Here is a 27,099-nt window from a genome sequence, read left to right as displayed (position 1 = left end):
ACCACAGTGCTGGGACTTTCTCCCCAGGAGGCAGCGCCCCAAAGTGGAAAGTAATGGGACTTTGGGTCTGACAGCTCCAGGTTCAGATGCAGCCTCTCTCAGCAACTGTGTCTTCTCAGAGCGGCTCCGCAACAAGCTCCTGGTCTCACCCTCGACACATCTGCTTGGGCAGGACAAGGGTTTTCCCTCGCAGCCAAGCTCTCCACCTCTGTTCCTGGTCCCACCCCAGAGAGTGGGACGGAAAGTGCCCACGGCACAGCGGGGCCCTCGGGTCACTGTGTGCAGCCAGGGTCCAGATGCACGGCTCTGGGGCAGAAGTCTCCCAGTGATGCAGCAGCACCTCCTGGGCACTCGTTAGGGATGCAGACTCTCAGGTCCCACCCAGGACCTGCTGAAAAGGGGACCTGCTGGTGAGACCTGGCACTGTGTTCTAACAAGCCATCCAGGCCATCCGATGCCACTGCAGCTTGAGACTCTCTGAGCAGAAGGAGGAGCAGAGGCCTGGCCCCAGGAGGACTTCACGGGACCAGACAGGACGGGGCTGAAGGAGCCAAACAACCTGTTTGTTAATATGTAACTCCAGGGGATTCCCTGGTGGCAAAATGGTTAAGAATCCGCCTGCCAATGCAGGAGACACGGGTTCAAGCCCTGGTCCAGGAAGATCCCACATGCCACGGAGCAACTATGCCCGTGCGCCACAACTACTGAGCCTGCGCTCTAGAGCCTTTGAGCCACAGCTACTGAAGCCCGTGCGCCTAGAGCCCATGCTCCGCAACAAGAGAAACCACCGCAATGAGAAGCCGGCGCACCGCAATGAAGAGTAGCCCCCGCTCGCCGCAACTAGAGAAAGCCCGCGCACAGCAACGAAGACCCAACGCAGCCAAAAATAAATAAATAAATAAATAAATTTATTTATTTATTTAAAAAAAAAAAAGTAACTCCAACCACCATCCCCAGACTCCCCGAGACACCCACAAGCGGGAATATTAACCCCACCTCCAAAAAACAGTGCCATGTAGGGACCCTCCTATTTCATAGGTTGTGAATCTGAACCTGGATTCCTCCTTCCTTAAACACACAATCAAAGGGCAGACTGTGTTATTACATCACAGGAAGAGGGCCCGGGGCCACGAGTGTGTATGGCTCAGGACAGGAGAGAGCAGGGCAGGGCGAAGTACTCCAGCCCATGCACGGCGCCACCAACTGGGCACGTCCCAGCTCGCAGGAGGGTTTGTGTACAAAATCTCTTTGTAGTGGAAATTACAGAGTATCAGACATAAGGGATTATTTTATTACCATTACAGGAAATTTCAAATCCATATTTAATTTTTGTGACTTGTCTATCTGTGGGTCTTTAAATAAATAAGCAGCATTTTCTCGGGGAGGGGGTGGATGTGGAGACAGAACACGCTCCACTGTCAACAGAAACTGGGGGAGATTTCATGTCCTAGGATGTACACTTCTGGAACATTTGTTTTTTCAGTAATGGACAAATATGACTTCAGTCATCAGGAGCATCAAAGGCTGAAGGAACACGGACCCAAGCTGATCTTCTCAGGTCTCAAGAGGCTGGATGAGGAAGAAGGTGGGCAGGCATGGACAGAGCTCGCCTCCCCAGCTGTGCCGCCCAGACTCAGCACACAGCATCTTCAGAAGTGAGTCTGTCTTTCCTTAAGGGATAGAAGGGTCTCACTGTGTCTCTTGAGCAGCTTTGTGAGGAAGATGCATCTCCGACTTTCTGAGAAACCAGAGGCAGGACGCTGGGGCAAAGCAAGGGGCTCTCTTCCAGCAAGAGGGCGTCCTTCAGGAAGTTAGAGTGCCAGCCAGGCCACGGAGTGCCCACCATCACCTGTCCTCAGGGGAGAGGGGAAGGAGGGGAAGAAAGGAGCCGCCTGGTCCACCTCTCCCTGCACTTCTGGCTTCCACAGAAACCAGTTTCATCCCCAACATGGTATCCCAAGTCTTTTGAGCCACTTAGTAAGTTTTCAATACAAAGAAAAGAAACACAGCAAAGTAAGGTCCAGAAACATTTTAAGCAGTTCCCAATTTTTGAAACTATTTACAAGCTCACCACATGTAACATTAATAATACAACATAATAACACTTAACACATAACCAGGTAAATGGAACATGGTTTTGGAGCATGACTATACTTAGGAAATGAAAAGGTTAACACTGAATATGCTACTCATACATACAGAATTGGAAACAGGAGATTCTTAGGAGGCAGAATAAATGTTTTTCACAAAATAGAAATTAATTAAAAATCAACCAAAGGAAAAAATAGGTTCTGATCTGTTGAAGGGTCCCAAGTAATCAAGACACGGCAAAAACAAACACACAGAAACCACAGACAAGAAACAGAGCCTCCCTTTAAAAGAAAAGTATTTACTCTTCCTACCCAATTTCAAACAGCCCCCAAACCATTAATTCCTAGAAGGCAGGAAATGTGTTCCTAATTTCTTTTGGCAACTCCCCCTAAAAGGCCAGCACTAGCTTCCTGCACACCTTTCAGGTAACCACACACCGCCCCAGGGCCCTTGAGCCACAGGCCATAAATATACATGCAGCTTTTTAAAGTTCCTCTAGGGCGTCCCAAAGGGAATTAAAATCTAGAGAACACGGCTCTGCACACAGTGAGCCCTCAGTCACTCAGAGTACCCCCCAACCCGTGTCAGCACCACACCTGCCTTATTCACTGCTCACAAGCACCTGTGAACCAGGCACTGCCAGGACCCTCACTTGGACAGAGGCCTGGAGCAGGTGAGTATCTTGCCAGGGCCACCAGCCTTTGGCCCTCACACCCCCTTCCTCAGCCCCCTCTGCGATCTCCATGCCCCAGGGGCCTCAACATTCGTGTTTTCCAGAGGCTTCACTGGTGACTCCAGCTGGACACCATCGGCCACAGCTGGTCGCCCACACCACTCCCCCTTGTCCTTGCTGACAGACCCCCATCCTGTCCAGGTCTTCCTTCCTTCATCCATGTGTGTCTGCAAATATCTGGGAGGCCCACCAGGCACGTTCATGGTGGGCAGGTGGGAATGGAGACAGAGATGACAAATAGCAGCATAAGTAAAACATGGACTTTGCTAGATGGTTCAAGTGCTAAGGGGAAAAGCAAAGTGGGGAAAGGGGAACAGAGAATGCTAGAGGCAAGGAATGGCCTGTTAGTGCAGGGGAGGCCCAGCAAGCAAGGCTGCCTGGAGCCAGGCCAGCAGAGTGGTCCTGACTGGTCACCCAGTGGTTCTCACACGCCTCACCCTGCAGAGTGAATGCTGTGTCCCTAACAAGCCTCTGGGCCCTGCTGCCAGTCCAGGGACCCTACTTGCAGGGACCAGCCTGGGGAGTGCCTACAAGCAAACTGGCCAACAAAGGGGAGGGGGTCCAGTGGGCCTTGGGAAGACTGGGGGAGAGTTCCTTAGACAGAAACACAGGGACCCGGCTGCTGCAGCCCAGACGGACAGGATCTCAGGACGCTGTCAAGGGTCACCCGCCGGAGGCTTGTCCGGTGTTGAGAGGACGCACTTTCTTCATTCTTGGAGCCTGGCTGTGTTATGTGCTGCTGAGTCCTTCTACATACTGACCTCTCAGATTCTACGTCCAGCCCAGACTGGTCTCTGAGCTCCAGGCCAGAGAGCACTGGACATCCATGGAAATGCCCCCCAGACCCAGGCCTACGCCCTCCATCCCGCCCACACCTATTCGGCCACAGGATGGGACCATTACTGCCCCCCGGGGTCCCTTCTAGCCTCCCCCCGCTCCATCCCCTTGAGCACCACCTAGTCCAAGCGGTCACCAGCCTTGGCTGAACCCTTCACCGGCCTCCTGTCGGGTCTCCCCATCCACCCCTGTCCTCTCCAAACAAACCATCTTCTGGAAGAGTCAGTCTCATTTCCGACCCTTCTCTACTTAAACTCCTCGGCGCCTTCAACCCGCCCTAGGACTAAAGACCAAATCCCCTGCTAGGCCTGGCCCAGCGCCTCCTCTGCCCCCGCGGCTCCTCATCCCCCTCAAGCGCCCTCTTTCCTCCCACTCAGGCCTCTCCACAGGCTGTGCCTCCACCTGGAGTGCTCTTCCTCTCGACCCTTTGCTTCACTAATTCCACTCAGCCTCAGTATGTAGGCTCAAGAGTTACCTCAAAAAAAAAAAAGAAGAAGAATAAACAAGAATAAACCGACTTCCCTGAGGGAAACATTCCCAACTAGGCTGGATTCCCTGTTACACAACCTCAAACACTCTGCTTCTCCTGCGCGGCACTTGTATCAGCTTGCAGCTCCTGGGGACGACCTGTCCCACGTCCTGAGGAGGGCAGGAAGCGGCCAGCCCTCCTCACCACCATGTCCCCACGTCACGGCACCGCCTGGATGGGGAAGGTGCTCACAGACGCCACTGCACACAGGTGCTGAGTGAATGAATGGCAGGTGCCCGAGCCTGAAGCCACACCCAGGTCCCTCTGACAGTTTTGTGCCCTTGAACACATATAACATCCACCTTACAGATGGAAAAATAGGGGCCCCAAACATGAAAGAACACTACATCCAGAGGCCACGTGCTACAGCACAAAGGACTCCTAGTGCCCTGGGCTCAGTTCCCTCAGTGCCGGCGCCCTGGGGTCACACTCCCAGCACCGTCCAGGGCTGAGCTCCTGCAAACCGGGAAGAGAAGGACCTGTGGGCAGGGAGCACTGCCTGCAGGTTCTCCAGGGACTGCATTTCAGAGCCAGTAACAGGAAGCCCTCGCTGAGCAGCTGAGGTATTTCCAGAAGCACAGCCAAGGGCTTTCTGTCTCCTCTCTTTAGTACCTACTTCGGCTCCCACAGAAAAGCTCTGAAATGCCAAAAAAGCCTGAGTAAAACTCTTCCGTATATCTACGACTCCAAGCACAAGGCAATAACCTCCATTTCCCCATCACAAAAATTAGCTCTTGCTTAGGACTTAGGTACATGAAAAGTGACCCATGTAGCTGGGGGTACAGCAGCATTACTCCTAGTAAAGAAACACTGGAAAAAATAAATGCTGACCAATCACAGCACAGCAACGTAATGGAATATTCTAAGGTTAAACAACCTAAGTTCATGTTTGTGGATTTTGTCAAAATATGAAAACTTTCACACACATGTGAAATACAGACGAGAAAGGCTAAATCAAATCATCTGTTGACCCAGATTTCCTGCAGATAACATTTGGGGGACAATGGAAAGGGGTAGCAGAGCCTGCATCTGGTCCTGTCCCCCCAGCCAGGGGACACTGACAAGTCCTGCTCTGCCTGGGTCACAGGATGACGGTGGAACAGAGAGAAAAGCCTGCAGGCAGATGCCTAAGCCTGTCCTGACAAATGCATGTCTGGGACGCTGAGGAGAGAGAAGGGCCAAAACGGAGTTAAATGCAGAACACGGGAGCTTCTCTCCACTCCCTCTCGAAGTCCAGGAAAACACAACTCCAGAGGCAAGGCCCCAAGGTTCCAGAAGATGCACAGGAACAGACAAGCAGGAAGTTGCTTAGAGCAGAGAACAGAGAGATGTAAGCGCACAGAGGGGATGCCGGACGACCCAGCACTAGGCGTCATACCTGAAAAGGAAAGCCTGGTAGAGGGTCTAACAGGGAAGCCCCGGCAGGGAGGCCGACTTAGGAGATGCAACCACAGGTACTCCTAGAGGTGGGAGGTGAGCCCCGCTGGAGCCCCAGGGTACAAGCAGAACAGTCAGACCCCAGCAGACAGGCTAGAAAGAACTACTGACAGGTATGCAGAAAACTGAGCAAAGGGAAACATAATGTGATCACTAACTCCAGGAAAAGCAAAAGGCTGTATTAGAAAGGAAGTGTAATCACAGCACACTAAACGGGTCAGCCATCAAAAATATCTGTGGTCAAAATAAGACAAACTCAGAATGCCTACTTAGCCAAGACTGGGATTAACCGTGTTGAAAGAATGGAGGAGACGGAAGGGAAATACGTGGGTGTACCTTCCACAGGAAAAAGTCAATAGAAAGTACCTAAAATTGGAGGAAAACACCAACAGAGGAAACAGCCAGGAGCCTGGGAGCGGGAGGTGGCAGTCAGGAGAGTGCAGCTACTTTCGTCATATGACGTGTGGTACACTATTTGACTTTTTAAACTATACACGTGACAAAAAATCAAACGGAAACGTAAAATTAAAATAAGTAGGGACTTCCCTGGTGGCGCAGTGTATAAAACTCCATGCTCCCAATGCACAGGGGCTGGGTTCGATCCCTGGTCGGGGAACTAGATCCCACATGCATGCCACAACTAAGAGTTCGCATACCGCAACTAAGGAGCCCGCCTGCAGCAACTAAGGAGCCCACAGCCAAGTAAATAAATTAAGAAAAAAATAAAATAGGACTTCCCTGGTGGCACAGTGGTTGAGAATCCGCCTGCCAATGCAGGGGACACGGGTTCGAGCCCTGGTCCAGGAAGATCCCACATGCCGCAGAGCAACTAAGCCCGTGCGCCACAAATACAGAGCCTGCGTTCTAGAGCCCGCGTTCTAGAGCCCATGAGCCACAACTACCGAGCCTGCCTGCCACAACTACTGAAGCCCACGCACCTAGAGCTCGTGCTCCGCAATGAGAAGCCATAAGAAGCCCGCGCACCACAACGAAGAGTAGCCCCCGCTTGCCGCAATTAGAGAAAGCCTGCATGCAGCAACGAAGACCCAACACAGCCATAAATAAATAAATAAATAAATAAATAATTTTTAAAAAAGAAAGAAAGAATATAAAGTAATTACCAAACACACGTAGCAAGCTGAAGTGAGAGAGTAGCAGGGACACGTCAGGAAGAACGGGCCAAGGTGGATAGACTTCTCCGCCGGGGTCCTGGCTTCTTGTCTGTGCTTTTCTACCAGACAAAGCAGAGAGGGCAGAGGGCAGCCCAGAGGCCTCCTGAGGGGCCGGCAGAGTGGGCCCCAAGTAAACACTGGTGAAATTAATGTCCAGATAAATACAGCAGTGAGGAAAAGAGGGATGTTAAAATATGACTGGGGAGCGTGGACTTTAAAGAGATGCAAACATTTTCAAAACTCTCTGGGACAGTGGCTCTCCAAACATGACCTCAGGACCAGGGGCAGCAACATCGCCAGGAACTGTGCCAAGGAAACAGGCCCCACTCAGACCAAATCAATTAGACACTCTGGGGCGGACCAGCAGCCAGTGTTTACGGGATCTACAGGTGATTCGGATGCATGTAAACATGTGAGATCAAGCCACAACTCAGCCACTTCAGGAGTGTAAGACAGCTGTTCTCAACCAACCAGTGGTCCAGGGACCCCAGGGGACCCTAGTGTCTGAGGAAGGAGGGTCTGCAAGATCAACGCTAGTTCCATAACATCCTAAGACGTCCTTTGCCTTCGTTCATCACACTTTCTCCCGAATGTACCGTGGAGTTTTCCAGAGGCTACATGACACAACAGATCGCTTGCAGAAGCAGATATTAAAGAAACCAGCTCTCGTCAATCAAGCCAGACATTTAAGACACTTGCCAAAATGTAAAATAACGCCACTCCTCTATTTTAGAAAGCAGTTATTTTTCAAAAAAATGCCATTAATGTTAACATGTGATAGATTATTTTTTAATGAATTAATAAAAAGATACTTTAGGGACTTCCCTGGTGGTCCACTGGTTAAGACTCCACGCTCCCAAAGCAGGGGGCACAGGTTCGATCCCTGATCTGGGAAGTAAGATCCCACATGCTGCACCACACAGCAAAAAAAAAAAAAAAAAAAGATACTTTAAATGTTTTTAGTTTTAATTTCTAATACAGCAGAGACCAACAGAAATAACCCAAATAAACAAAGTCTCTTTGGTATTCAACGACACTGAACAATGTACAGGGGTCTGAGACAAAAAGTTGATGAATCAGTGGTCTAAGGCATTGACAACCTACATACACAAGGAGTCTCCTGCCCATCACCCAAAGGTCACAATATATACTCTACCATCTTTAAAGGCTTTCTACATCACCAGCAGTGACAACAGGATCTTTGTGGCTTAAACCAACCCCACACAAGTCCATTTTGCTGCACTCTGTTGATACCTAAAACCCACAGTGAACGAACCTCAGGACCGCAATGTGCAACACCCGCCATACACACTCAAGGTATGTGTATGTACACGCTCCACAGCAGCACCCAGCCATTTTCATGACAAAACACAAAGCATAAAATACATGAAGTTGCCCTGAAACAATAAGTTATTTTTAGGTCCCTAAGCATTTCTAAGGTCCTTTCATACATTTGTTCAAGTATGGGTTTATCCCATTTGAGTACTGTCACCAGAGAGAGGAAAGGGGCTCTCTCTAAATTCCCTTCTCAGTGAGCCTGTGGGCTGAACAAGATATTCACGCCCCTTGGGGAAGCAGAATCTCCTGATAAATAAGAATATGGTTTTATCACATAGCTATTCCTAGTTTAAGAGGAGTTTTAATTTCCCATTTCAACCCCTGTGTCAAAGAGAGGGGTCATGGCATACCCTGTGTACTTGATGAACCAACAATGCTAGACGGGGCACTGAGTCAATAAGAAGGAAAACCTGGGTGCATAGGTGTAACATTCCTTTCACTTGTTTGGGAATAAAGGAGTTTTTGTTTCTTTTTGTTGGCTGTTTTTAAGATTGATAAAAGCCACACAACCTAACATTCCGTACAAGATGTAGTGTAGATTACATCAATGAACTTCCCATATTGTATTTTTCCTTTTTATTTTTAAATACGTCAAGCTCACTGAAAAAGTTCGAGGAACACAAGAAACACCTACATCCCTCCCCTAGAGTCAGCAATGACTAACGTCTTTCCACATTTGCTATAAGTCTCTTTCCACACACGTGCTTTTTCTGTGGGAATGTTGAAAGTAAACCACAGATGTCCTGATACCTCTCTAACCCTTCCAGCATGTATTTCCTAGGAACAAGACCCCCCTACATAATGACAACAGTATTATGACCCACAAGGAATTTAACAGTTATTATCAAGTGTTCCATCTATACTCAAAATTTCCCAACCATCCCAATAATAGCCTTTGTAGTTTTGTTTTGTTTTCTTTTAATCCAGCATCCAGTCAAGGGCCAGGCCTTAGTGGTCATGATTCTTTAGTCTTCTTCAATCTACGTGTCCGACCCTTTTTACGACACTGATATTTTATTATATGAGGGGTTTTTTAATATGTATTATTTATTTATTTAGGCTGCATCAGGTCGTTATTTATTTATTTATTTATTTATTTATTTATTTTTGGCTGCACTGGTCTTTGTGCTGTGTGCGGGCTTCTCATTGTGGTGGCTTCTCTTGTTGCGGAGCACGGCCTCTAGGCACATGGGCTTCAGTAGTTGTGGCTCACTGGCTCTAGAGCACAGACTCAGTAGATGTGGCATATGGGCTTAGTTGCTCCGCGGCATGCGGGATATTCCCGGACCAGGGATTGAACCCGTGTCCCCTGCCCTGGCAGGTGGATTCTTAACCACTGTGCCACCAGGGAAGCCCTGCACCAGGTCTTAGTTGCAGCACTCAGGATCTTTAGTTGCGGCATGCGGACTTCTTAGTGTGGCATGTATGTGGGATCTAGTTCCCCGACCAGGGATCGAACCTGGGCCCCCTGCATTGGGAGTGCAGGGTCTTATCCACTGGACCACCAGGGAAGTCCCACAACACTCATATTTGAGGAGTCCAAGCAGCTGTCCTGTAGATGCCCTACAGCATGTATCTGATTTTTTTCTCATTACTTGACTCAGGTCAAACATTTTTGGCAAGAATGTTGTCCCTCCCACTGCATCCCATGGAGGGGCATAGTCTGTCCACTACTGGGGAGTCTGAGTTTGATCACGTGCTCAAGGCGGAAGCCACCAGACTTCTCCAACGTAAAGAGATCTTTTCCCTTTGTAATCAATCATCACTGGAAAGACACTTTAGACTGTGTGAGTATCCTGCCGTCCCTGCCGCCAACAAAATGTTTAAACCACGTTTTTTGACAACCACTGATGATCCTTGCCTGAATCAATTATTACCTTGGTGGTTGCAAAATACTGATTGTATAAATCTTTCCCACTTTCTACCTTAACTGGCATTTGTCTATAAGAAGCCCCATGCACCCCCTTTGGAGTATCACTATGAGTGATTTTTACTCTCTGTGCCATGGACTTTTTTAATTCAACGTATCCATGATCGTTATTCTTTTTTGTGCTCAAAATGCCCCAGATTTGCCCATTAGGAACCCATTCAAGCTGCTCTTTTTTTTTTTGACATGTCCCCATCAATTTTTGAACACTTCCTTGCTTTCTGATACAAGATAATCCAGGCTCACATTGAATTTTCCCTGCCCAGAACCTGGAATACGTCATTTCTCCAAGGATCCCTGATCCCTTTAGTGGAAAATGGTATTTGGCAACCAAGATCTGGGGACTAGGTGTACTCAGTGCTACTGGGGTATCATTGCCCCTAGACCCTCTCAGAAAACAGGGTTAGGAATGTTTGTTAATCATGTATTCATACTCATACCTCCGATTTAAATCACCAGACAGCAGGGTCCTTCCTCACCTCTTCTTCACATTTCATCTCTTTCCTCCCAGAGAACCCTGGTTCCCAACACCAGTACATGTGCTCATTTTATCCTAAAATACAGCCAAAGTCACTTCAGAACTACTACTCTGATCTATCAACAACAAACCTACTCTGTAGTATATTTCTCTGTAGTTCTTTTTTTTCTTCTGAATATATCCCACTAAAGGAATACAGAGTACTGTGTGTGTGATTGGAATTACTCTTTCTTACATGGTTATGTTATTAATTCAATATACTTCTAGGTTCACCTGTTTCTATTTGAATTCAATATTAGTCTTTTTTTCTATCATTGTTGTTTTACTTTTTGAATATGCAGAATATCTGCATGGTTTAAAAAGTCAGAATTATATAAAAAGGCATACTCGGGGGGGTTTCCCTGGTGGCGCAGTGGTTGAGAGTCTGCCTGCCAATGCAGGGGACACAGGTTCGAGCCCTGGTCTGGGAGGATCCCACATGCCGCGGAGCAACTGGGCCCGTGAGCCACAGTTACTGAGCCTGCGCGTCTGGAGCCTGTGCTCCGCAACGAGAGGCTGCGATAGTGAGAGGCCCGCGCACCGCGATGAAGAGTGGCCCCCGCTTGCCACAACTAGAGAAAGCCCTCACGCAGAAACGAAGACCCAACACAGCCATAAATAAATAAATAAATAAAATTTTAAAAAGGCTTTATGGTGCTGCTGTACCTACTATAAGTTCCTCAAGAAAAAGGCATGCTCGGATAAGTTTCACTCTCATCCAGATCCCTTACCCCTTGCCCCCACCTACTTGGATAAGTTATTTTAATTAGTTTCTAGTCTATCCTTCCTATGTTTCTTTTTGCTAAGAGAAGCAATATATATAGTCAAAAATTTTTTCTATTGAAGTATACTTGATTTACAATATACACATATTCTTACTTCCTCTTCTTTCTTATTTCACATTCTTTCTCCCTTTTTTTCTTTTCAGTCAGGCCCTGTCCTGGAGCCTCTGACTATGGAAACCTCGGATGGGTTGAGGATCAGATTAGAGGCTGAGAGGGTAGGTGAGAAGAGCCTGCTCTGGGGGTCAGGAGGGTCCTTCTTCTTCCCGTCAGTTCCTCCTCCTCTGAACTGAAGACTGAAGTCCATCACTCAGTGTTCTGGACCTCAGATCTTTTTTTTTTTCTTTTTCTTTTTTAAACTGGGATAAATTAACCATTTTTAAGTATACAGCTCTGTGGCATTAAGTACATTCACACTGTTGTACAACCATCACGATTACCCATCTCTGGCACTTTTTCATCTTCCTCAACTGAAACTCTACCTATCAAACACTAATCCCCCTCCCCAGGCACCCACCATTCTACTTTCTATATCCGTTGTTTACTCTAGCAGGCCTCCTATAAGCACCCATTCTTTCCTACTGCATAGTATGCATATTAATTTGTATCAATACTTTCTTCTTTCACTTAATACATCTTAGAAATAACTCTCTACCAGTTCATAGGAATCTTCCTCTTTTATTTTTGCAGCTGCACAGTTCTCAGTTAAGTTGATGTACCTTGGTTCACTCATCCTGGGTGGACATCTAGGTTGTTTCCATTTTTATATCACAAATAATGCTGCAGTGAATAACCCCGTGCATCCGGTGTTTTGCACCTGGGGAGGTACATCTTCAGGGTAAATGACTGGAAGTGGGACTGTGAAGTTGAGGGCAAATGCACACACAGATACTGCCAAGCTCCCCTCCAAGAGGACTGTACCACCCTGCACTCCCACAGCAATACGAGAGCGTGCCTGTTTCCCAAAGCCTCACCAAAAGAATGTGTTCAAGCTTTTACATATATGCCAAGAGTGAGAAATGCTATCCCAGCGATTTTAATTCGCATTTCTTTTATCATAAGTGAAGCTGAGCATCTTTTCATATATTTAAGGGCCATTTGTGTACCTTCTTCTGTGGAATGTCTTCGTATCTTTTGTTCATTTTTCTATCACCTTTGGTCTCTTTTCCTTTTGACTTTTAAGAGTTTTTATATCAGCCTTTTATCTGTGATTCACATGTTTTTAAAAAATTTTATTGAGAGCTCCTACTCCAGAACACTGGGGCCAAAGAGGTGTCCTGGGCTGGCTGTGCTTCCCGCTTCTCCCAGATGAAGACCTGTGTTCCTGTGCGGGCGTGGTCAGGAAGTCCAGGATGGACCTGACACAGAGCCAGCCATCAACTCTGGCAGAGCCAGGAGGCCAGCCATCCTCTGCTCAGATCTCTCCCGCAACTCACACCTTCGAACCATCCTCATCTGTTCGTCAAGTGAGAAAAATATTCTCACTGGTTGAAGTTTTTAAAGGTACTTTAGTAGGCTTTCAAAGGAAATGCTAATCTCTCTAATCAGTGTAAATTTTTATTTACTTTTATTGTGGCTCAAGCAATCTATGAGTAAAATAAAAATTACCATTTAAAAAAAAATTTTTTTTGGCTGCGTTGGGTCTTCGTCGCTGCACACAGGCTTTCTCTAGTTGCGGGGAGTGGGGGCTTCTCTTGTTGCAGAGCACAGGCTTTAAGCACACGGGCTTCGGTAGTTGTGGCATTCGGGCTCTAGAGTGCAGGCTCAGTAGTTGTGGTGCACGGGCCTAGCTGCTCTGCGGCATGTGGGATCTTCCCGGACCAGGGATCGAACCCATGTCCCCTGCATTGGCAGGTGGACTCCTATCCACTGCGCCACCAGGGAAGCCCAAAATTACTAATTAACTTGACAAATATATAAACAACAAGGTCCTACTGCGTGGCACAGGGAACTATATTCAATATCCTGTGACAAACCATAATTGAAAAGAATATGAAAAAGAATGTAAATATATACACAAAACTCAGTCACTTTGCTGTACAGAAGAAATTAACACATTGTTAATCAACTATACTTCAATAAAAAATTTTAATTCAAAAATTCAAAATTAAAAAATTAAAATATATATGATTAATCAGTTCACTGGCAAGAAGCTTAATCTAAACAAAAAGGTTTATAAAACATCCCTGGATTGCTAGTGACAGTAAAATGCTAAGCCACTGTTCTGTTTACTGACCCAGTGATTTATGGCAATAAAGGCCTTTACAGTCCTGAACAATGCCTCTGGTCCAAACACATAAACCACCTGCCAACACACTCAGCCAACAGGTGCCACCACATCATTCACAACCGGAGTTTTAGGCTTTAAGCTGGTTAAACTCGCTTAAAGAAAAATCAGAATAAAGTATGTGAAATAAAAAAGAACAATGGATCATGAAAGCCTCTGACATCCACACCATGGATGAGGTGAGGTTGGGTGAGGTCCCAACACCATGGAGCCCTAGTTCAGAACAGGGATATGAACAGGCAAGCTTACTTCTGACTACAGCAGGACTATTTACCTGTGGGCACAGAAGGCTCTAAAACTTTTGTAAATGCTTTTAAAAATTATCCAACAAAAGAAAAAGCAAAGTAGGTCATTTAACAAACTAGAATTACAGGAGTTATATACCCTTAAATCCTTCTGAAGACATGGGTCTTTAAAAAATAGCTGGGACTTCAAGAAAATAGCTAAAAATACCTGGGATTTTAGAAATCCCAAGTAATAGACATACAGACACTGTATGCAAAAGAACTTAATATGCATCGTGACAGTGCTTCCTGTAACTTACAGCTAATAATACTAAAATGTTATTGGCCCTCTGGTTTGTCTCATATTTAGAGCAGCCATCCAGGACACCTTGCCCACAATAGGTCCCTGCTGAAAGGGGGCAGCACCCATTCCAGGCTTGCTGCTCTCAGCCCAAGGTTCAGCTTGCCCAGCAAGAGGTTTACAGACAAGGAGCCAGGACAGCTGATCCATCAGCACAGACAGGACACTGGCTCAACATTAGCCCTGGTTTTGAAACTTACGAAAAACACACCACCACAAGATTGTAACCAGAGTAATACCAACTTGCCAAAAACAAGTATTAAATATTTAGACAGAAGAAACAAAATGTACCTACTGAAAAAATTTCTTTTTCTCCCTAACCATGATACTGAATCCATTTACACTAATCGACTAATCTCAAAAGCTTTTGAAACTTCCAATGCAATCAGTGCAATTCTTTTCACCAGGAAGTTCTTACTTACTTATGTTAGATGCTGATGAAAGCTCAATGCCAACCTTCAAGAATTACAGGCATTTTCATACGTATTTCTCCAAATATCAATAAAAATTAAAGGGCTTCCTTGGTGGTGCAGTGGTTCAGAATCTGCCTGCCAATGCAGAAGACACGGGTTCGAGCCCTGGTCTGCGAAGATCCTATGTGCCGTGGAGCAACTGGGTCCGTGAGCCACAACTACTGAGTCTGCGTGCCACAACTACTGAGTCTGCGCTCTCGAGCCCATGAGCCACAGCTACTGAGGCCCGCGCACCTAGAGCCCGTGCTCCGCATCAAGAGAAGCCACCGCAATGAGAGGCCTGCGCGCCACAACGGGGAGTGGCCCCCGCTCACCACTACTAGAGAAAGCCCACGCGCAGCAACGAAGACCCAACTTAGCCAAAAATAAATACATTTTTAAAATAAATAAAATAAATTTTTAAAATTAAAATTAAAATTCCATCTTCAATAAGCATCTGAACATGCTAATTCAACGTTCTATGCATAAGTTTACTAGAAAATCTGAGTTTCTTTAGATGTATTTTGTATATTGATCTAATACCTTAACAGAGTCAAAGTAAAACATGTAAATATTTTGTCTTTCGGGTTTATTTACATTTTTTATTTCTAAAAATGACAATGAAATTTTTTACTAGATTCCTTTTTATACTGTTTGAAATTTATGGTATATGTACAGGCACTACTTTTCAAAATAAATAAAATGAGTAACATAATAGAGAATTTGGCCAATACTTCAAATAAAACCACCCCATTTCCACCACATGCACCCACACAACGAAAAATATTTTTTTAAAATACATTTATTTATTTTTATTTATTTATTTTTGGCTGCACTGGGTCTTCGTTGCTGCGCGCTGGCTTTCCCTAGTTGCGGCAAGTGGGGGCTACTCTTCCTTGTGGTGCACGGGCTTCTCATTGCAGTGGGCTCCCTTGTTGCGGAGCACGGGCTCTAGGCACACAAGCTTCAGTAGTTGCAGCACATGGGCTTCAGTAGTTGTAGCACACGGGCTCAGTAGTTGTGGCTCACGGGCCCTAAAGCACAGGCTCAGTAGTTGTGGCGCACGGGCCTAGTTGCTCCGCAGCATGTGGGATCTTCCCGGACCAGGGCTTGAACCCGTGTCCCCCGCACTGGCAGGCAGATTTGTAACCACTGCGCCACCAGGGAAGCCCTGAAAAATAATTTTTAATACTTCCTTTAAGACTTTTATTTTCACATGGATAACTTTTACCCAGTTAAAATTGTGGTATACATACAATGAATTTATATACGACTATTCACTTATATCAGAAGTGATAATCTAGGCTACTCTGGAGACTTTGCAATTATCATGAAAGTACTTTCAATGGCCACCTAAACAGTCTTCAGTGGGTGCCTAACCCTTTTGTCTGATATTTCGATTATAATTAATGTTTAGACCCTGTGCCCAGAATTTAAAGAAATAAGTGTTTGAAAAGGAAGCAACCCCTAACTTGGTGCCCTTTACAATGTGATCCGTGTACTCCACATGGAATTTAATTCTTCCTAAATGTTAGATCCTACACTGGAATAATCCCACATGACTCTGAATCTCCCTGAGGACAAGTAAGCCTTAGGCTTCCATTAAAGTACAGCTGGCCCTCCGTATCTGTGGGTTCCACATCCACGGATTCAACCAAGGATCAAAAACATTTTGGGGGTTGGGGCTGGGGGGACTTCCCTGGTGGTCCAGGGAAGTTAAGTTAAGACCCTGCACTTCCACTGCTGGGGGTATGGGTTCAATACCTGGTCGGGGAACTAAGATCCCACATGCTGTGCAGAGTGGCCAAAAAAAAAAAAAATTGGGGGAAAGAAATTCCAGAAAGTTCCAAAAAGCAAAACTTGAACTTGTCACCTGCTGTCAACTATTTACATAGCATTCACACTGTATTTATAACTGTTTATGTAGCATTTACATTGTATTAAATACTATAAGTAAAGCAGAGATGAGGGGCTTCCCTGGTGGTGCAGTGGTTGAGAATCTTCCTGCTAATGCAGGGGACACGGGTTCAAGCCCTGGTCTGGGAAGATCCCACATGCCGCGGAGCAACTAAGCCCGTGAGCCACAACTACTGAGCCTGCGCGTCTGGAGCCTGTGCTCCGCAACAAGAGAGGCCACGATAGTGAGAGGTCCACGCACCGCGATGAAGAGTGGCCCCCACTTGTCGCAACTAGAGGAAGCCCTCGCACAGAAACGAAGACCCAACACAGCCCCAAAAAATAAATAAATAAATAATAATTTAAAAAAAAAAAAAAAACAAGATGATTTAAAGCATATAGGAGGAAAAAATTATAAAACAAAACAAAACCAAAAAAATCAACAGAACATTGTAAATCAACAATGTTTCAATAAAAAATACTATAGAACAAAAAATAATAAAGTATATGGGAGGATGTGTATAGGTTATATGCAAATATCACACCATTATGTATAAGCAACTAGAGCATCCATGGATTTTGGTATCCAAGGGGGGTAAGTCCTGAAACCAATCCTACCCTCCATACAGAGGGACAAATGTATACATCTGAGATCTTCAATTTTAAAAAACAGGTCAAAAAGCAGGTTCAAAACAACAGACATGGAATTATACCACTTTTGGACAATGAAGCATTATTACATATATTTTAATTTACACATTAAATACTTAAATAGTTATCTCTGGATGGTGGATTATAGGTGATTCTTATTTTTATATTTTGCTTACTGGTGTTACTTACTTTTATTTTTTTAAACAATGAACATCTGGGACTTCCCTGGTGGTCCAGTGGCTAAGACTCCGTGCTCCCAGTGCAGGGGGCCCGGGTTCGATCCCTGGGCAGGGAACTAGATCCCACATGCCGCAACTAACAGGTCGCATGCTGCAACTGAAGATTCTGCACACTGCAACTAAAAGATCCCACATGCCGAAATGAAGGTCCCCCATGCCACAACTAAGACCCGGAACAGCCAAATAAATAAATAAATAAATAAACATTTAAAAATAATAATAGAAAATAAACAATAAACATCTATAAAAATAATTCAGCTTCTACCCAATATGACCTCAATTGTGTACTTCTATACAGTTATGTGTGTGTGTATACAAAAAAGTCTGGAAGGAAATGCACAAAAATGCTAATGGTGCTTTTCTTGTGACAGTGGGATTATTGGTCATTTTTTGTTTTATATTTTATAACACTCTGTATTTTCCAGTTTTTAAAAATAATAAGCATGTGTTACTTTTATACTATGAAAAAGGCATTTTTTAAGACACTAACAAAATTGCCTGGGATCCAAGCACAGAAAGGAACGTCATCTGCCTTTTAGCAATTCCTCCGACACACAGACCCAGACACACACACACCACCAGCTCTCACGTGCACCTGCTCCCGCACGCACACTCATTCTCTCTCACACACACATGCAAACCCAAGACTAGGACAGAAACTGGAAAGGAAACTGAAGCAACTAAAAGGTGCGGCCAAACGTCCCCAGGGAGTTCCAACTGCCCACCAGCAGAGGAATGGAAAGGAATGAAAAGCATTGACACCTCCTCCAGCAGCCTCCTTTTGCAAGTGCTGAGGAAGACGGACAGGGCCCACAAGGTTACTGAAGGGCATTCACAGCTCCAACGTGCAGGGCTCTCTGGAAAGGACCCGTGACTGTTAAAATGTAAATGCTTAAGTGAGTGTTATACTGTGAAAATAATCTTTACAATTATAATTAATTCCTTTGAAAAATAACACCAAAAGAAATGAATCCTTTCTCACAATACTCTCACAGTTTATTTTACAATTTCTGCTTTATGATAAGTTGGTGATGACTACAAAAGCATCAGTCCTCTCAGTACGAAGGAGTCACGTCAATGAGGAATCTTCATAGATAGTCAAGGCCTTAAAGATAACCTATTGCAACTTCAGAACTAGTGCCTGGGCACATGTGACTATAAATTCCTGGTCAAGAAAATACAACCAGAAAGCTCTGCTGTAGTCTTCTTTCCCCTTTCAATTCCTGCCAACACTGTGTTCTATTACACCACACCTGATCTATCACCAGATGAGGTAATGAGAGCCAAACACACCATGACATTGCTAAAGAAAGAGGGACACAAAAGCCGCCTGTATTATGAATGGGAACTGCTTCTATTAAAAATTCAGATAATCCACTTAAATAATTTAAAACACTTTCTTCATAAACAGATTACATAAAAGATACTGAAAGTGCTACCTTTGAAAATTTGACAATAATCAAGATAATTGAGTTGCAATCATCAAGGACAGTAATGTGACCGGCCTAAGAGACTCATGAACTCAGTATTTTGAAATCTCAAGGTGGAAAAGTACAGCAACTTACGGTCTTTATTGCTGTTATCCAGCTTATCCAAACTGTTCCTACAGTTAAAAAAAAATCATAAATGTTTAAAAAAGAATTCTTATCTTTTAGAGATATATACTGAAATATTTATGGGTAAAATGATATGTCAGGTATGTGCTTCAAAAGTAATCTGGGGGTGGGGAGTAGGGAGTTCACAATGAACCAAGACTTCGGAAACTGTGCAATGGCTTGGGGGCAGGTAGAGTGTTTCACTAGGCTATGCTCTCTACTCTTATGTATGTTCAATACTTTTCATTTTAAAAAATTAAAAATATTTATCATGAGGTAGAATTCTTCACTATTCTCTAAATTATTTCACTATCAAGGAATACTTCTTCTCTTTGCTCCTCTATAATGTATTCTGACATTGGACTTGGAAAACCAAGACTGAGTCATAATAAAGGCTAGCAAAGCTTACACAGACACAAAAATTAACCTTTTGCTACACTGTTAATTATCTGCTCCAAAACAAGAGCTCTCCTCCACCATCCCAGGAAGCCTGTCCAAGTCCAGTACTTAGATCACATCCAACACTGCTTCTTCCTGAGAAGTCTGGGAGAGCAGACGGAAGGGGCAATGCCACAGGAGATCTCCCTCACTTGCCTATCCCCACCAAATCCTGAGTCATCCTGGCCTTACCCCCAAACTTAAAATTCCACCAGGGGCTACCAGAGCAAAGAATGTTGACTCATTTCTACTTTGTATTTAGAAAAAGCTCAGCCCCAAATAACAACCCAAATTTTTTCCCACTGTGATCAGTAAGAATGATACAACAAAAGGTGGTTCTCAAATGAAAATGGTTTTATGAAAGTCAATAAGATGAAACTTTGTGGGATTATTTAGGAGCACCAAACCTAGGAAGTTGAGAGCCACCTAAACATTATGAGCCCAGAAGATCTAGGTGTAGTCCCTGTTATTGCATTGACAATCTGTGAGGCCTTGGAAAGTAACTTAACCTTTCTGGGCCTCCAGTTTCTTATCTGTAAAGTGGGATGAATCCCTTCTGCCTCCTATCACCTCAGAGAAAGGTTGATAATCCAGTGAAAACATAAATGAGCCTCATATAAGCTATAAGGCACTCTATTAAGAGTCAGATTATGGTAAAGAAAAACAAATAGGGCTTCCTTGGTGGCGCAGTGGTTGAGAATCTGCCTGCCAACACAGGGGACACGGGTTCGAGCCCTGGTCTGGGAAGATCCCACATGCCGCGGAGCAACTGGGCCCGTGAGCCACAATTACTGAGCCTGCGCATCTGGAGTCTGTGCTCCGCAACAAGAGAGGCCGCGATAATGAGAGGCTCGCGCACCGCGATGAAGAGTGGCCCCCACTTGCCGCAACTAGAGAAAGCCCTCGCACAGAAACGAAGACCCAACAGAGCCATAAATAAATAAACAAATAAATAAAAAAGAAGAACAAATGTGCCACTTTCCTAACATTCTTGATTGGTGTAATGAGGAAGGGAATGTTTGCAGAGAAGACACATCACACTAATGAGAAACAACCAAGGATACCCAAGGTGCTCTCCAGCCGAGGGGCAAGAAGGAAAAGCATCAAAAAAACTTAGACCAGGACTTCCCTGGTGGCGCAGTGGTTAAGAATCCACCTGCCAATTCAGGGGACACAGGTTCAATCCCTGGTCCGGGAATAACCCACACACTGTGGAGCAACTAACCCTGTGCGCCACAACTACTGAGCCTGTGCTCTAGAGCCCACGAGCCACAACTGCTGAGCCCACGTGCTGCAACTACTGAAGCCCACGTGCCTAGAGCCCATGCTCCCCAACAAGAGAAGCCACTGCAATGAGCATGCACACTGCAACGAAGAGTAGCCCCCGCTCACCACAACTAGAGAAAGCCCGCGTGCAGCACCAAAGCCCCAACGCAGCCAAAAATAAATAAAATATTTTAAAATTTATTAAAAAAAAAAAAACAACTTAGACCAGCAATCACAATCCATACTAACCATACAGGAAACTGTCAGTCACATATCTCTCTCTCTGCCCATTACACTAAGAGATGGAAGACCTGTCCTGAGCAATGTCTTCAACCCAGAGCTAAACAGGAGCTCACACTGACCTAGACGCCAACATTCAGGATGCCCAGAGGGACATGCCCACGCTGAAAACTCAACAAGCAGCCCTGACTCAGGACGACCCAGTTCTTTACATGACAGCTCAATGGACACTGTGAATACTCAGGGGGCACACAGATCCTTTATAAAGGTTCTTAAGGTTATGGCAGACACCCTAAATAGCAGGATGTCAATTTTACCTCTTGGCTTAAACATGCATATGTACCTGAACACCCACTTAACAAATACCCACATGTATGAAAAGTCAATAAAATACAGAAACTAGCAGATCAACCTTTTGTGATTTCCCACTACTAAGTAAAATATTTAAAAATGAACACCAGTAACCTATTTGATGTCTATTTGGGTTAACAGCAGAACATACACAGCCTTGCTGCTGTCTCCACATAAACTTTCATAAGTGCTGAGATGGGGGAAGGCCTGGATCTTGAGGCCCATCTTCTCCCAGAGCAGCCGCAGCCCTGGGAGCTGCACAGGACTCCTGCCACACTGCCCTGTGCATTCCCGTCACCTGTCCAGCACCTCACCTGTCCTACAAGAGTGGAGATGGCCCTGATGGAGTTCTGCTCGAGTTTGTCTTCACCACTGTGCTCTTAGGCTCATTCCCCTCCCGCTGGGGTTCATCCCTTTCCCTTCCGCAGAGAAGGTATGGAAATGACCGTTTTTCACGTTCACTGTCTCCCCAACAACGAATCTACCTAAAACAGCCAAACATACACAGTAAAGTAACTACGCTCAAAATAGATTAACATGATCTTAAGCGTCCAAGTGCAGCCTGGCCTTTGCAGACCGAAGAAGTGAATTACTTCAGCCAAACCAGACCTGGGCCCTCAGTTGGGGGAACCGCTGGCACTTCTCCATCCAGGGGGTACTTTTATCCGGCAGCCTAGGGGCATGTCCCCACGCCAGGAGCTCCTCTCAAGTTAGGAAAGATCAGCTTGTGTGGCTTGGGATGGCAGGGAAAGAAACTGACTCCCGGGAATAGAACCTCTTTAAAGGGGGAAGAGGTGCTTCAGCGAAATTCAACCAGAGGTGAGAGCAGAAATGAATCAAAAGAGAACGCGGGACCTGCACTCCGCGACCACCGCGCGGGGCCCGGCTGCCACGCTGCGAGTTACCTGTTCTGCCCCGTAGACGGTGGCGAACTGGACGAAGTCTTCGATGCGGACGAAGCCGTCCCCATCCCCGTCCAGGGCATCGAATACGGCTCGGAGGCGGGGGCCGTCCTCCGGACACCCCGCGGGCTCGCTCGTTAGGGGGCGGGTATGGCTAAAGTCCGAGGGCCGGTCCGGGTCCCCGGGACCCAGCTCCAGGGCCGGCTCGCCCACCGCGGGGGACGCGAAGGAAGGAAAGAAGTCGACCTCGCCCCTCAGGTGATGGCTGCGGCTGAAGTCCTGCGCGCGGACAGACGCGCTGTGCGGGGGGCCGTCACCCTCCGGCTCCGTCGTCCAGGAAAAGAGCGGACCGAGTTCCGGCAGCGGCGGGTCGGGGTCGGGGTCCCGGCTCGAGCGCTGCGGCCGCCGCTCCCGCCCCGGAGCTCGCCCAGCATCCGCGCCGGCCGCGAGGTCCTGCGGGCCGAGCCCAGGGCGCGGGGCAGGGGCGGCGGGCGCTCCGGGCCCACCGGGCTCTGGGTCGGGGCCCGGGCCGCCCGCTGGGGAGGCCGGCCAGCCCGAGTCCATCTTCATGGGCGCGCCCCCAGCCGCGGCGCGGGCCCGCGAGGCCAGTGGTGCGGCGGGCGGCGCGGGCGGCAGACAAAGGCGCTCAAGGCGCGGCGGCGGGCGCGGGCATCCCCGCGGCGGCGCGGGCGGGCGCGCGCGGGGCGCCCGGACTGCTCGGGCTGGCGCTCGGGCCCTGCTCCGCCCTCGCCCATCTTCGCGCCGCGCCTCAGCTGTCCTCGGCCCGGCGGCGCGGCGGGCGCGGGCCCATGGCGGCGGCGGGCGGCCGAGGGAAGTCGAGGGGGAGGGAGGGGAGAGGACGACGAGGAGGGGGACGCCGAGGAGGGGACCCTGAGGAGGAGGAGGAAGACCCTGATGAGGACGACGACGCGGAGGTAGACGCTGAGGGGGATGCAGCCTAGGCGGACGACAAGAAGGCACCCGCGGTACCGGAGCGCACGCCACCGCCCTCGCCCCGCCCTCCGTTCGGCCTGACGTCAGCACGTCGCGCCGCACGCTGGCCCCGCCCCTCGCCGCCTTGCTTTAAAGGCAGGCGCCGGCGCGGCTGCGCGGTTTGGGGTCTTCGGTCCCTCGTCGTGTACCGGCGTTTGGGAGCAAGAGGCGGGTGTGCTCGGAGGCTGTGGGCCCGGGCGTGACGTCATCGACCCACGCACGGGACGGATGGACTGAGTCCTGCAAGTGTAAAGCGCTCCCACAAATTGATAAGCAGCAAACACGATCCTAATGGGGCGGGGGAAGTGCAAGTGGCGCCCTCCGCAGACGCCCGCCGCGCGGAGAAGTCCAGGCGTTGACCTGCGGCAGCAAGAGCAGCCACCGCCTGAGTCTGGAAGGGCCCTGAAAATGAAACTTATGACCGAAGGAACGCGTGGCCAAACACTGAGACCTTTTTTTAAATCTATGACAAGGGCTTTTTTCCCCGTAGGATATCCAGTGTTCATCACCAGTGTACAGTCAAGCCTCCCAAGCACTGCGGCTGTCTTTGACAACTGACATCTGTTTCTCTAGATGTCACTATCGTCAGTGGGGACACAGGGCGCCAGGCAGCAACATGGGAACCTTGAAGCAGGCATGAAAGCGGAGACATGCTGGATAGGAGCCGGTGAGCTGCCAGGCCTCAGGCGAGGTGCACTTAACATTACAGGCTCCATTTAGAGCCTGTAATGAGATGTATCGGGGAAAGCACCAGCACTAGGTATGTTCATAAGCATCTCTGGCAAGAACCAAAGGAAACTGAACCTGTTTCCAAGTGTACCGTGAGGAGCAGTGTGTTAATTAACTGATTCATCTCCCATGACAAAATCACAGGGCACGTGGCACCAGATTTTGTGAGGTTGGCATTGGGGAAAAGAAGGGCAAGGGAATACCACCCCGCAACCCAAAAACTATATTCTCAATTTCTTATAAGAGCTGTATGCTTTCATGAGGAAGATACTGCATTCAACGAAAATAAATTATCTCCAGTTTGGCAAGAATCTGAAATTGGACTGGTGCCTTTGGCCAGATACAGTTTTCAGAGGTAGTTATAGTGATGTGTCAACCTTTCTAAATAAGGGTATTAATGTGGGGGAGGTAAAACCAAATGAGGCGAGGGCTGCGCCCTGAGGAAGCAGCACTCCTACTGCTGCTGTGCCAATTCATGAAAAATCTGCATTCCTTGGCTGGCTGATGCACCCAAACAGAACCCCAGCATGGAAAGCATGCACCTTCCTGCTTAGACCACTTCAAGAGACTCTGTTCCTGAAACATTAAAGGTAACAAGTTCCTGGGCACTTGGACTTGGCGTTTGGACCTCGAGCATCCCCTATAGACATTTTTTTAATTTATTTATTTATTTATTTATTTATTTATTTATTTATTGTTGGCTGCGTTGGGTCTTCGTTGCTGCGCACGGGCTTTCTCTAGTTGTGGCAAGCGGAGGCTACTCTTCGTTATGGTGCACGGGCTTCTCATTGCGGTGGCTTCTCGTTGTGGAGCACAGGCTCTAGGCATGTGGGCTTCAGTAGCTGTGGCTCGCAGGCTCTAGAGCAGAGGCTCAGTAGTTGTGGTGCATGGGCTTAGCTGCTCCATGGCACGTGGGATCTTCCCGGACCAGAGAGCAAACCTGTGTCCCCTGCATTGGCAGGTGAACTCTCAACCACTGCTCCACCAGGGAAGTCCTCCCTTTAGACATTTTTGATCTCTAACATTCAAGATGAAATGAACCAGCTCAAGGGAAGCAGCCCCTGCTGCCATTTTAACCTGCTCCTCCACGCCCACGCCATGCACATTTTAATTTAGCCATGTAACAGGTACACAGAAGAGGAAGGGAGAGGATGGGGTGCAGCTCACAGTTGTTGGCTTTTGGGTCTGAGTGAATGTCTGTGAAAACCTCCCTCTGTGAGTCTTTCTTTTTGAAAGGTACCTGGGTTAAACACTTACCTTTTGGAACTCTCAAGCAAATGGGTCTCCTTGATCCCTCTTCCCTGGTGACCTTTGACCTATGGAGAAAGATGGGAAAATGAAGACCAGCAAGGTGACTCAGCAGATTCTTAGCTGTGTAGCACAGCCCTGTAGGACCTGACAAGGGAGCAAAGGGAAAGTAGGTCAGGAAGCCTCAGTGGAAGAATGCACATGTCTCTCCTGGGATAGGGCCTCTCCACCATCTGGGTGAGATCTGGCCACTGACAGGAGGAAGGGGAAGGTGACAGGCAAGGCTAAATTTGATCACAAATCTATCTTATTTAATGCACATTTTTAAAAACCAGGAGGAAATACACCAAAATTACAGTAGACCTTACATATGATTTCCCCCATTTTTGCTAGTCTGATGAACTTAAAATGGCAGCTCATCTTGTCTTATTTGAATTTAGCTGAATGCTAATGTGGTTGAGTGTTTCTTACTGTGTTTACTGACCACTAGGATCTGTGAATTGCCCAGTTGTAGCACTTGCTTTTCTTTTGAGTTCTCTGACTTTTTCTTTAGGTAAAATCCCTCATGTTTTTGATGTTGCAAGTATCTTCTCCCTGCCTGTGACCCCTTCATGAACTCTGCCTGTTGGGGAAGATTAGACATAAATCTTTCATTTTGGGTAGTCAAACCCATCATTTTTATCCTTGGTGGCTTTGCTAATCATAAAGAAGATGGACTTTTCTATAGCTGGTGCTAGTTGTCTGTACAGAAACCTTACAACTAGATCCCTATGTCATATCAGATACAAAAATAATTAGAGTGATCAAAGACATAAAAGTGGAAAGCAAGGGAATTCCCTGGCAGTCCAGTGGTTAGGACTCCACACTGCTGAGGGTGCAGGTTCGATCCCTGGTCAGGGAACTAAGATCCTGCAAGCCACAAGGTGTGGCCAGAAAAAAAAAAAAAAAAAAAAAAGCAAAACTTTAAAACTTTTAGAAGACATTGAAAAATATCTTTATGACCTTGGCGCAAGAAAGTTTCGAATAAAAATTACAAACCATTAAAAAAAAAGACAATGACTTAAATACTTTAAAATTTAAGCTTTCCAAAAGTTAAGGACACAAATCAAATAGGGGGTGGGAGGGCTGGGGGAGAGGGAAATTTGTTGAAGTGAAGGAACTGTTTCATATCTTGATTGTAATGGTGGTTCTATAACTGAATGTGTTTGTCAAAATTCACAGAACTATACGCTACAGAGAATGAATTTTACTGTATGTAAATTATGCCTTAGTAAAAATTAATTAAAAATAAATTATCCTTCTGTTTGATGAAAGACACATCATAGACTGGTGTCTTAGTCTGCTCATGCTGCTGTGACCAAATGCCATATACTGGTTTGCTAAAAAGCACATTTATTTTTCATAGTTCTGCAGTCTGGGAAATGCAAGATCAAGATGCCAGTGTTAACCTAAATAAAGCCAGTTATTTTACCAGCAACGTGGGTTTATTCAGAAGCCACAAAGAGTTGTAATTGGAGACTATGTCCAGCAAAGGAAAGGAAATGCTTTTATAGGGGAGAAGGAGGAGTTGAGAGGAGCTGTCATAAACAAAGAGCCCATTGGAGGAAACTGGGAGTCCTAGGTGCAGTGGCTTTTCATTGGCTGAGTTGTGACAGTCTCTCATTGGCTGGACTGTTGCTGGTCAAAGAGAAATTTTTCTTCCTCCTGCTGGGTAGTAAAGTAGTATCCCTTCCTGCTGGGACATGTTGGGATCTGTGCTGATGTTGAGTGGTATGTGCATGAAAGCTCCCCCTTCTGGAACCCTGGTTCCATTTTGGTGAGGTTTCCTTTTATTACTTTTCACACTAGCAAATTCCTTCCTGTT

The 27,099-nt window shown here is 46.7% G+C and overlaps 1 protein-coding gene across 9 annotated transcripts in view; it reads right to left on the bottom strand.

The window, feature by feature from the left end:
* Positions 1-23,366, bottom strand: part of RAB11FIP3 (RAB11 family interacting protein 3) — an 80,922-nt gene extending 57,556 nt beyond the window's left edge. For 2 of the 9 annotated variants that reach the window (XM_082361540.1, XM_082361544.1), the window contains exon 1: positions 22,269-23,356. In XM_082361540.1, coding sequence (XP_082217666.1) covers positions 22,269-22,835 — 567 coding nt within the window. In that variant the 5' untranslated portion in view covers positions 22,836-23,356. Of the gene's footprint in view, positions 1-22,268 lie in introns of all 9 variants that reach the window. The other 7 variants (XM_082361543.1, XM_082361536.1, XM_082361537.1 and 4 more) reach the window with 7 other exon arrangements.
* Between the last annotated feature and the right edge of the window lie 3,733 nt (positions 23,367-27,099).

This window comes from Balaenoptera borealis (assembly GCF_965194805.1).
Source record: "Balaenoptera borealis genome assembly, chromosome: 16".
NCBI classification, from domain to species: Eukaryota; Metazoa; Chordata; class Mammalia; order Artiodactyla; family Balaenopteridae; genus Balaenoptera; species Balaenoptera borealis.
This window is presented reverse-complemented; position numbering and strand designations above follow the sequence as displayed.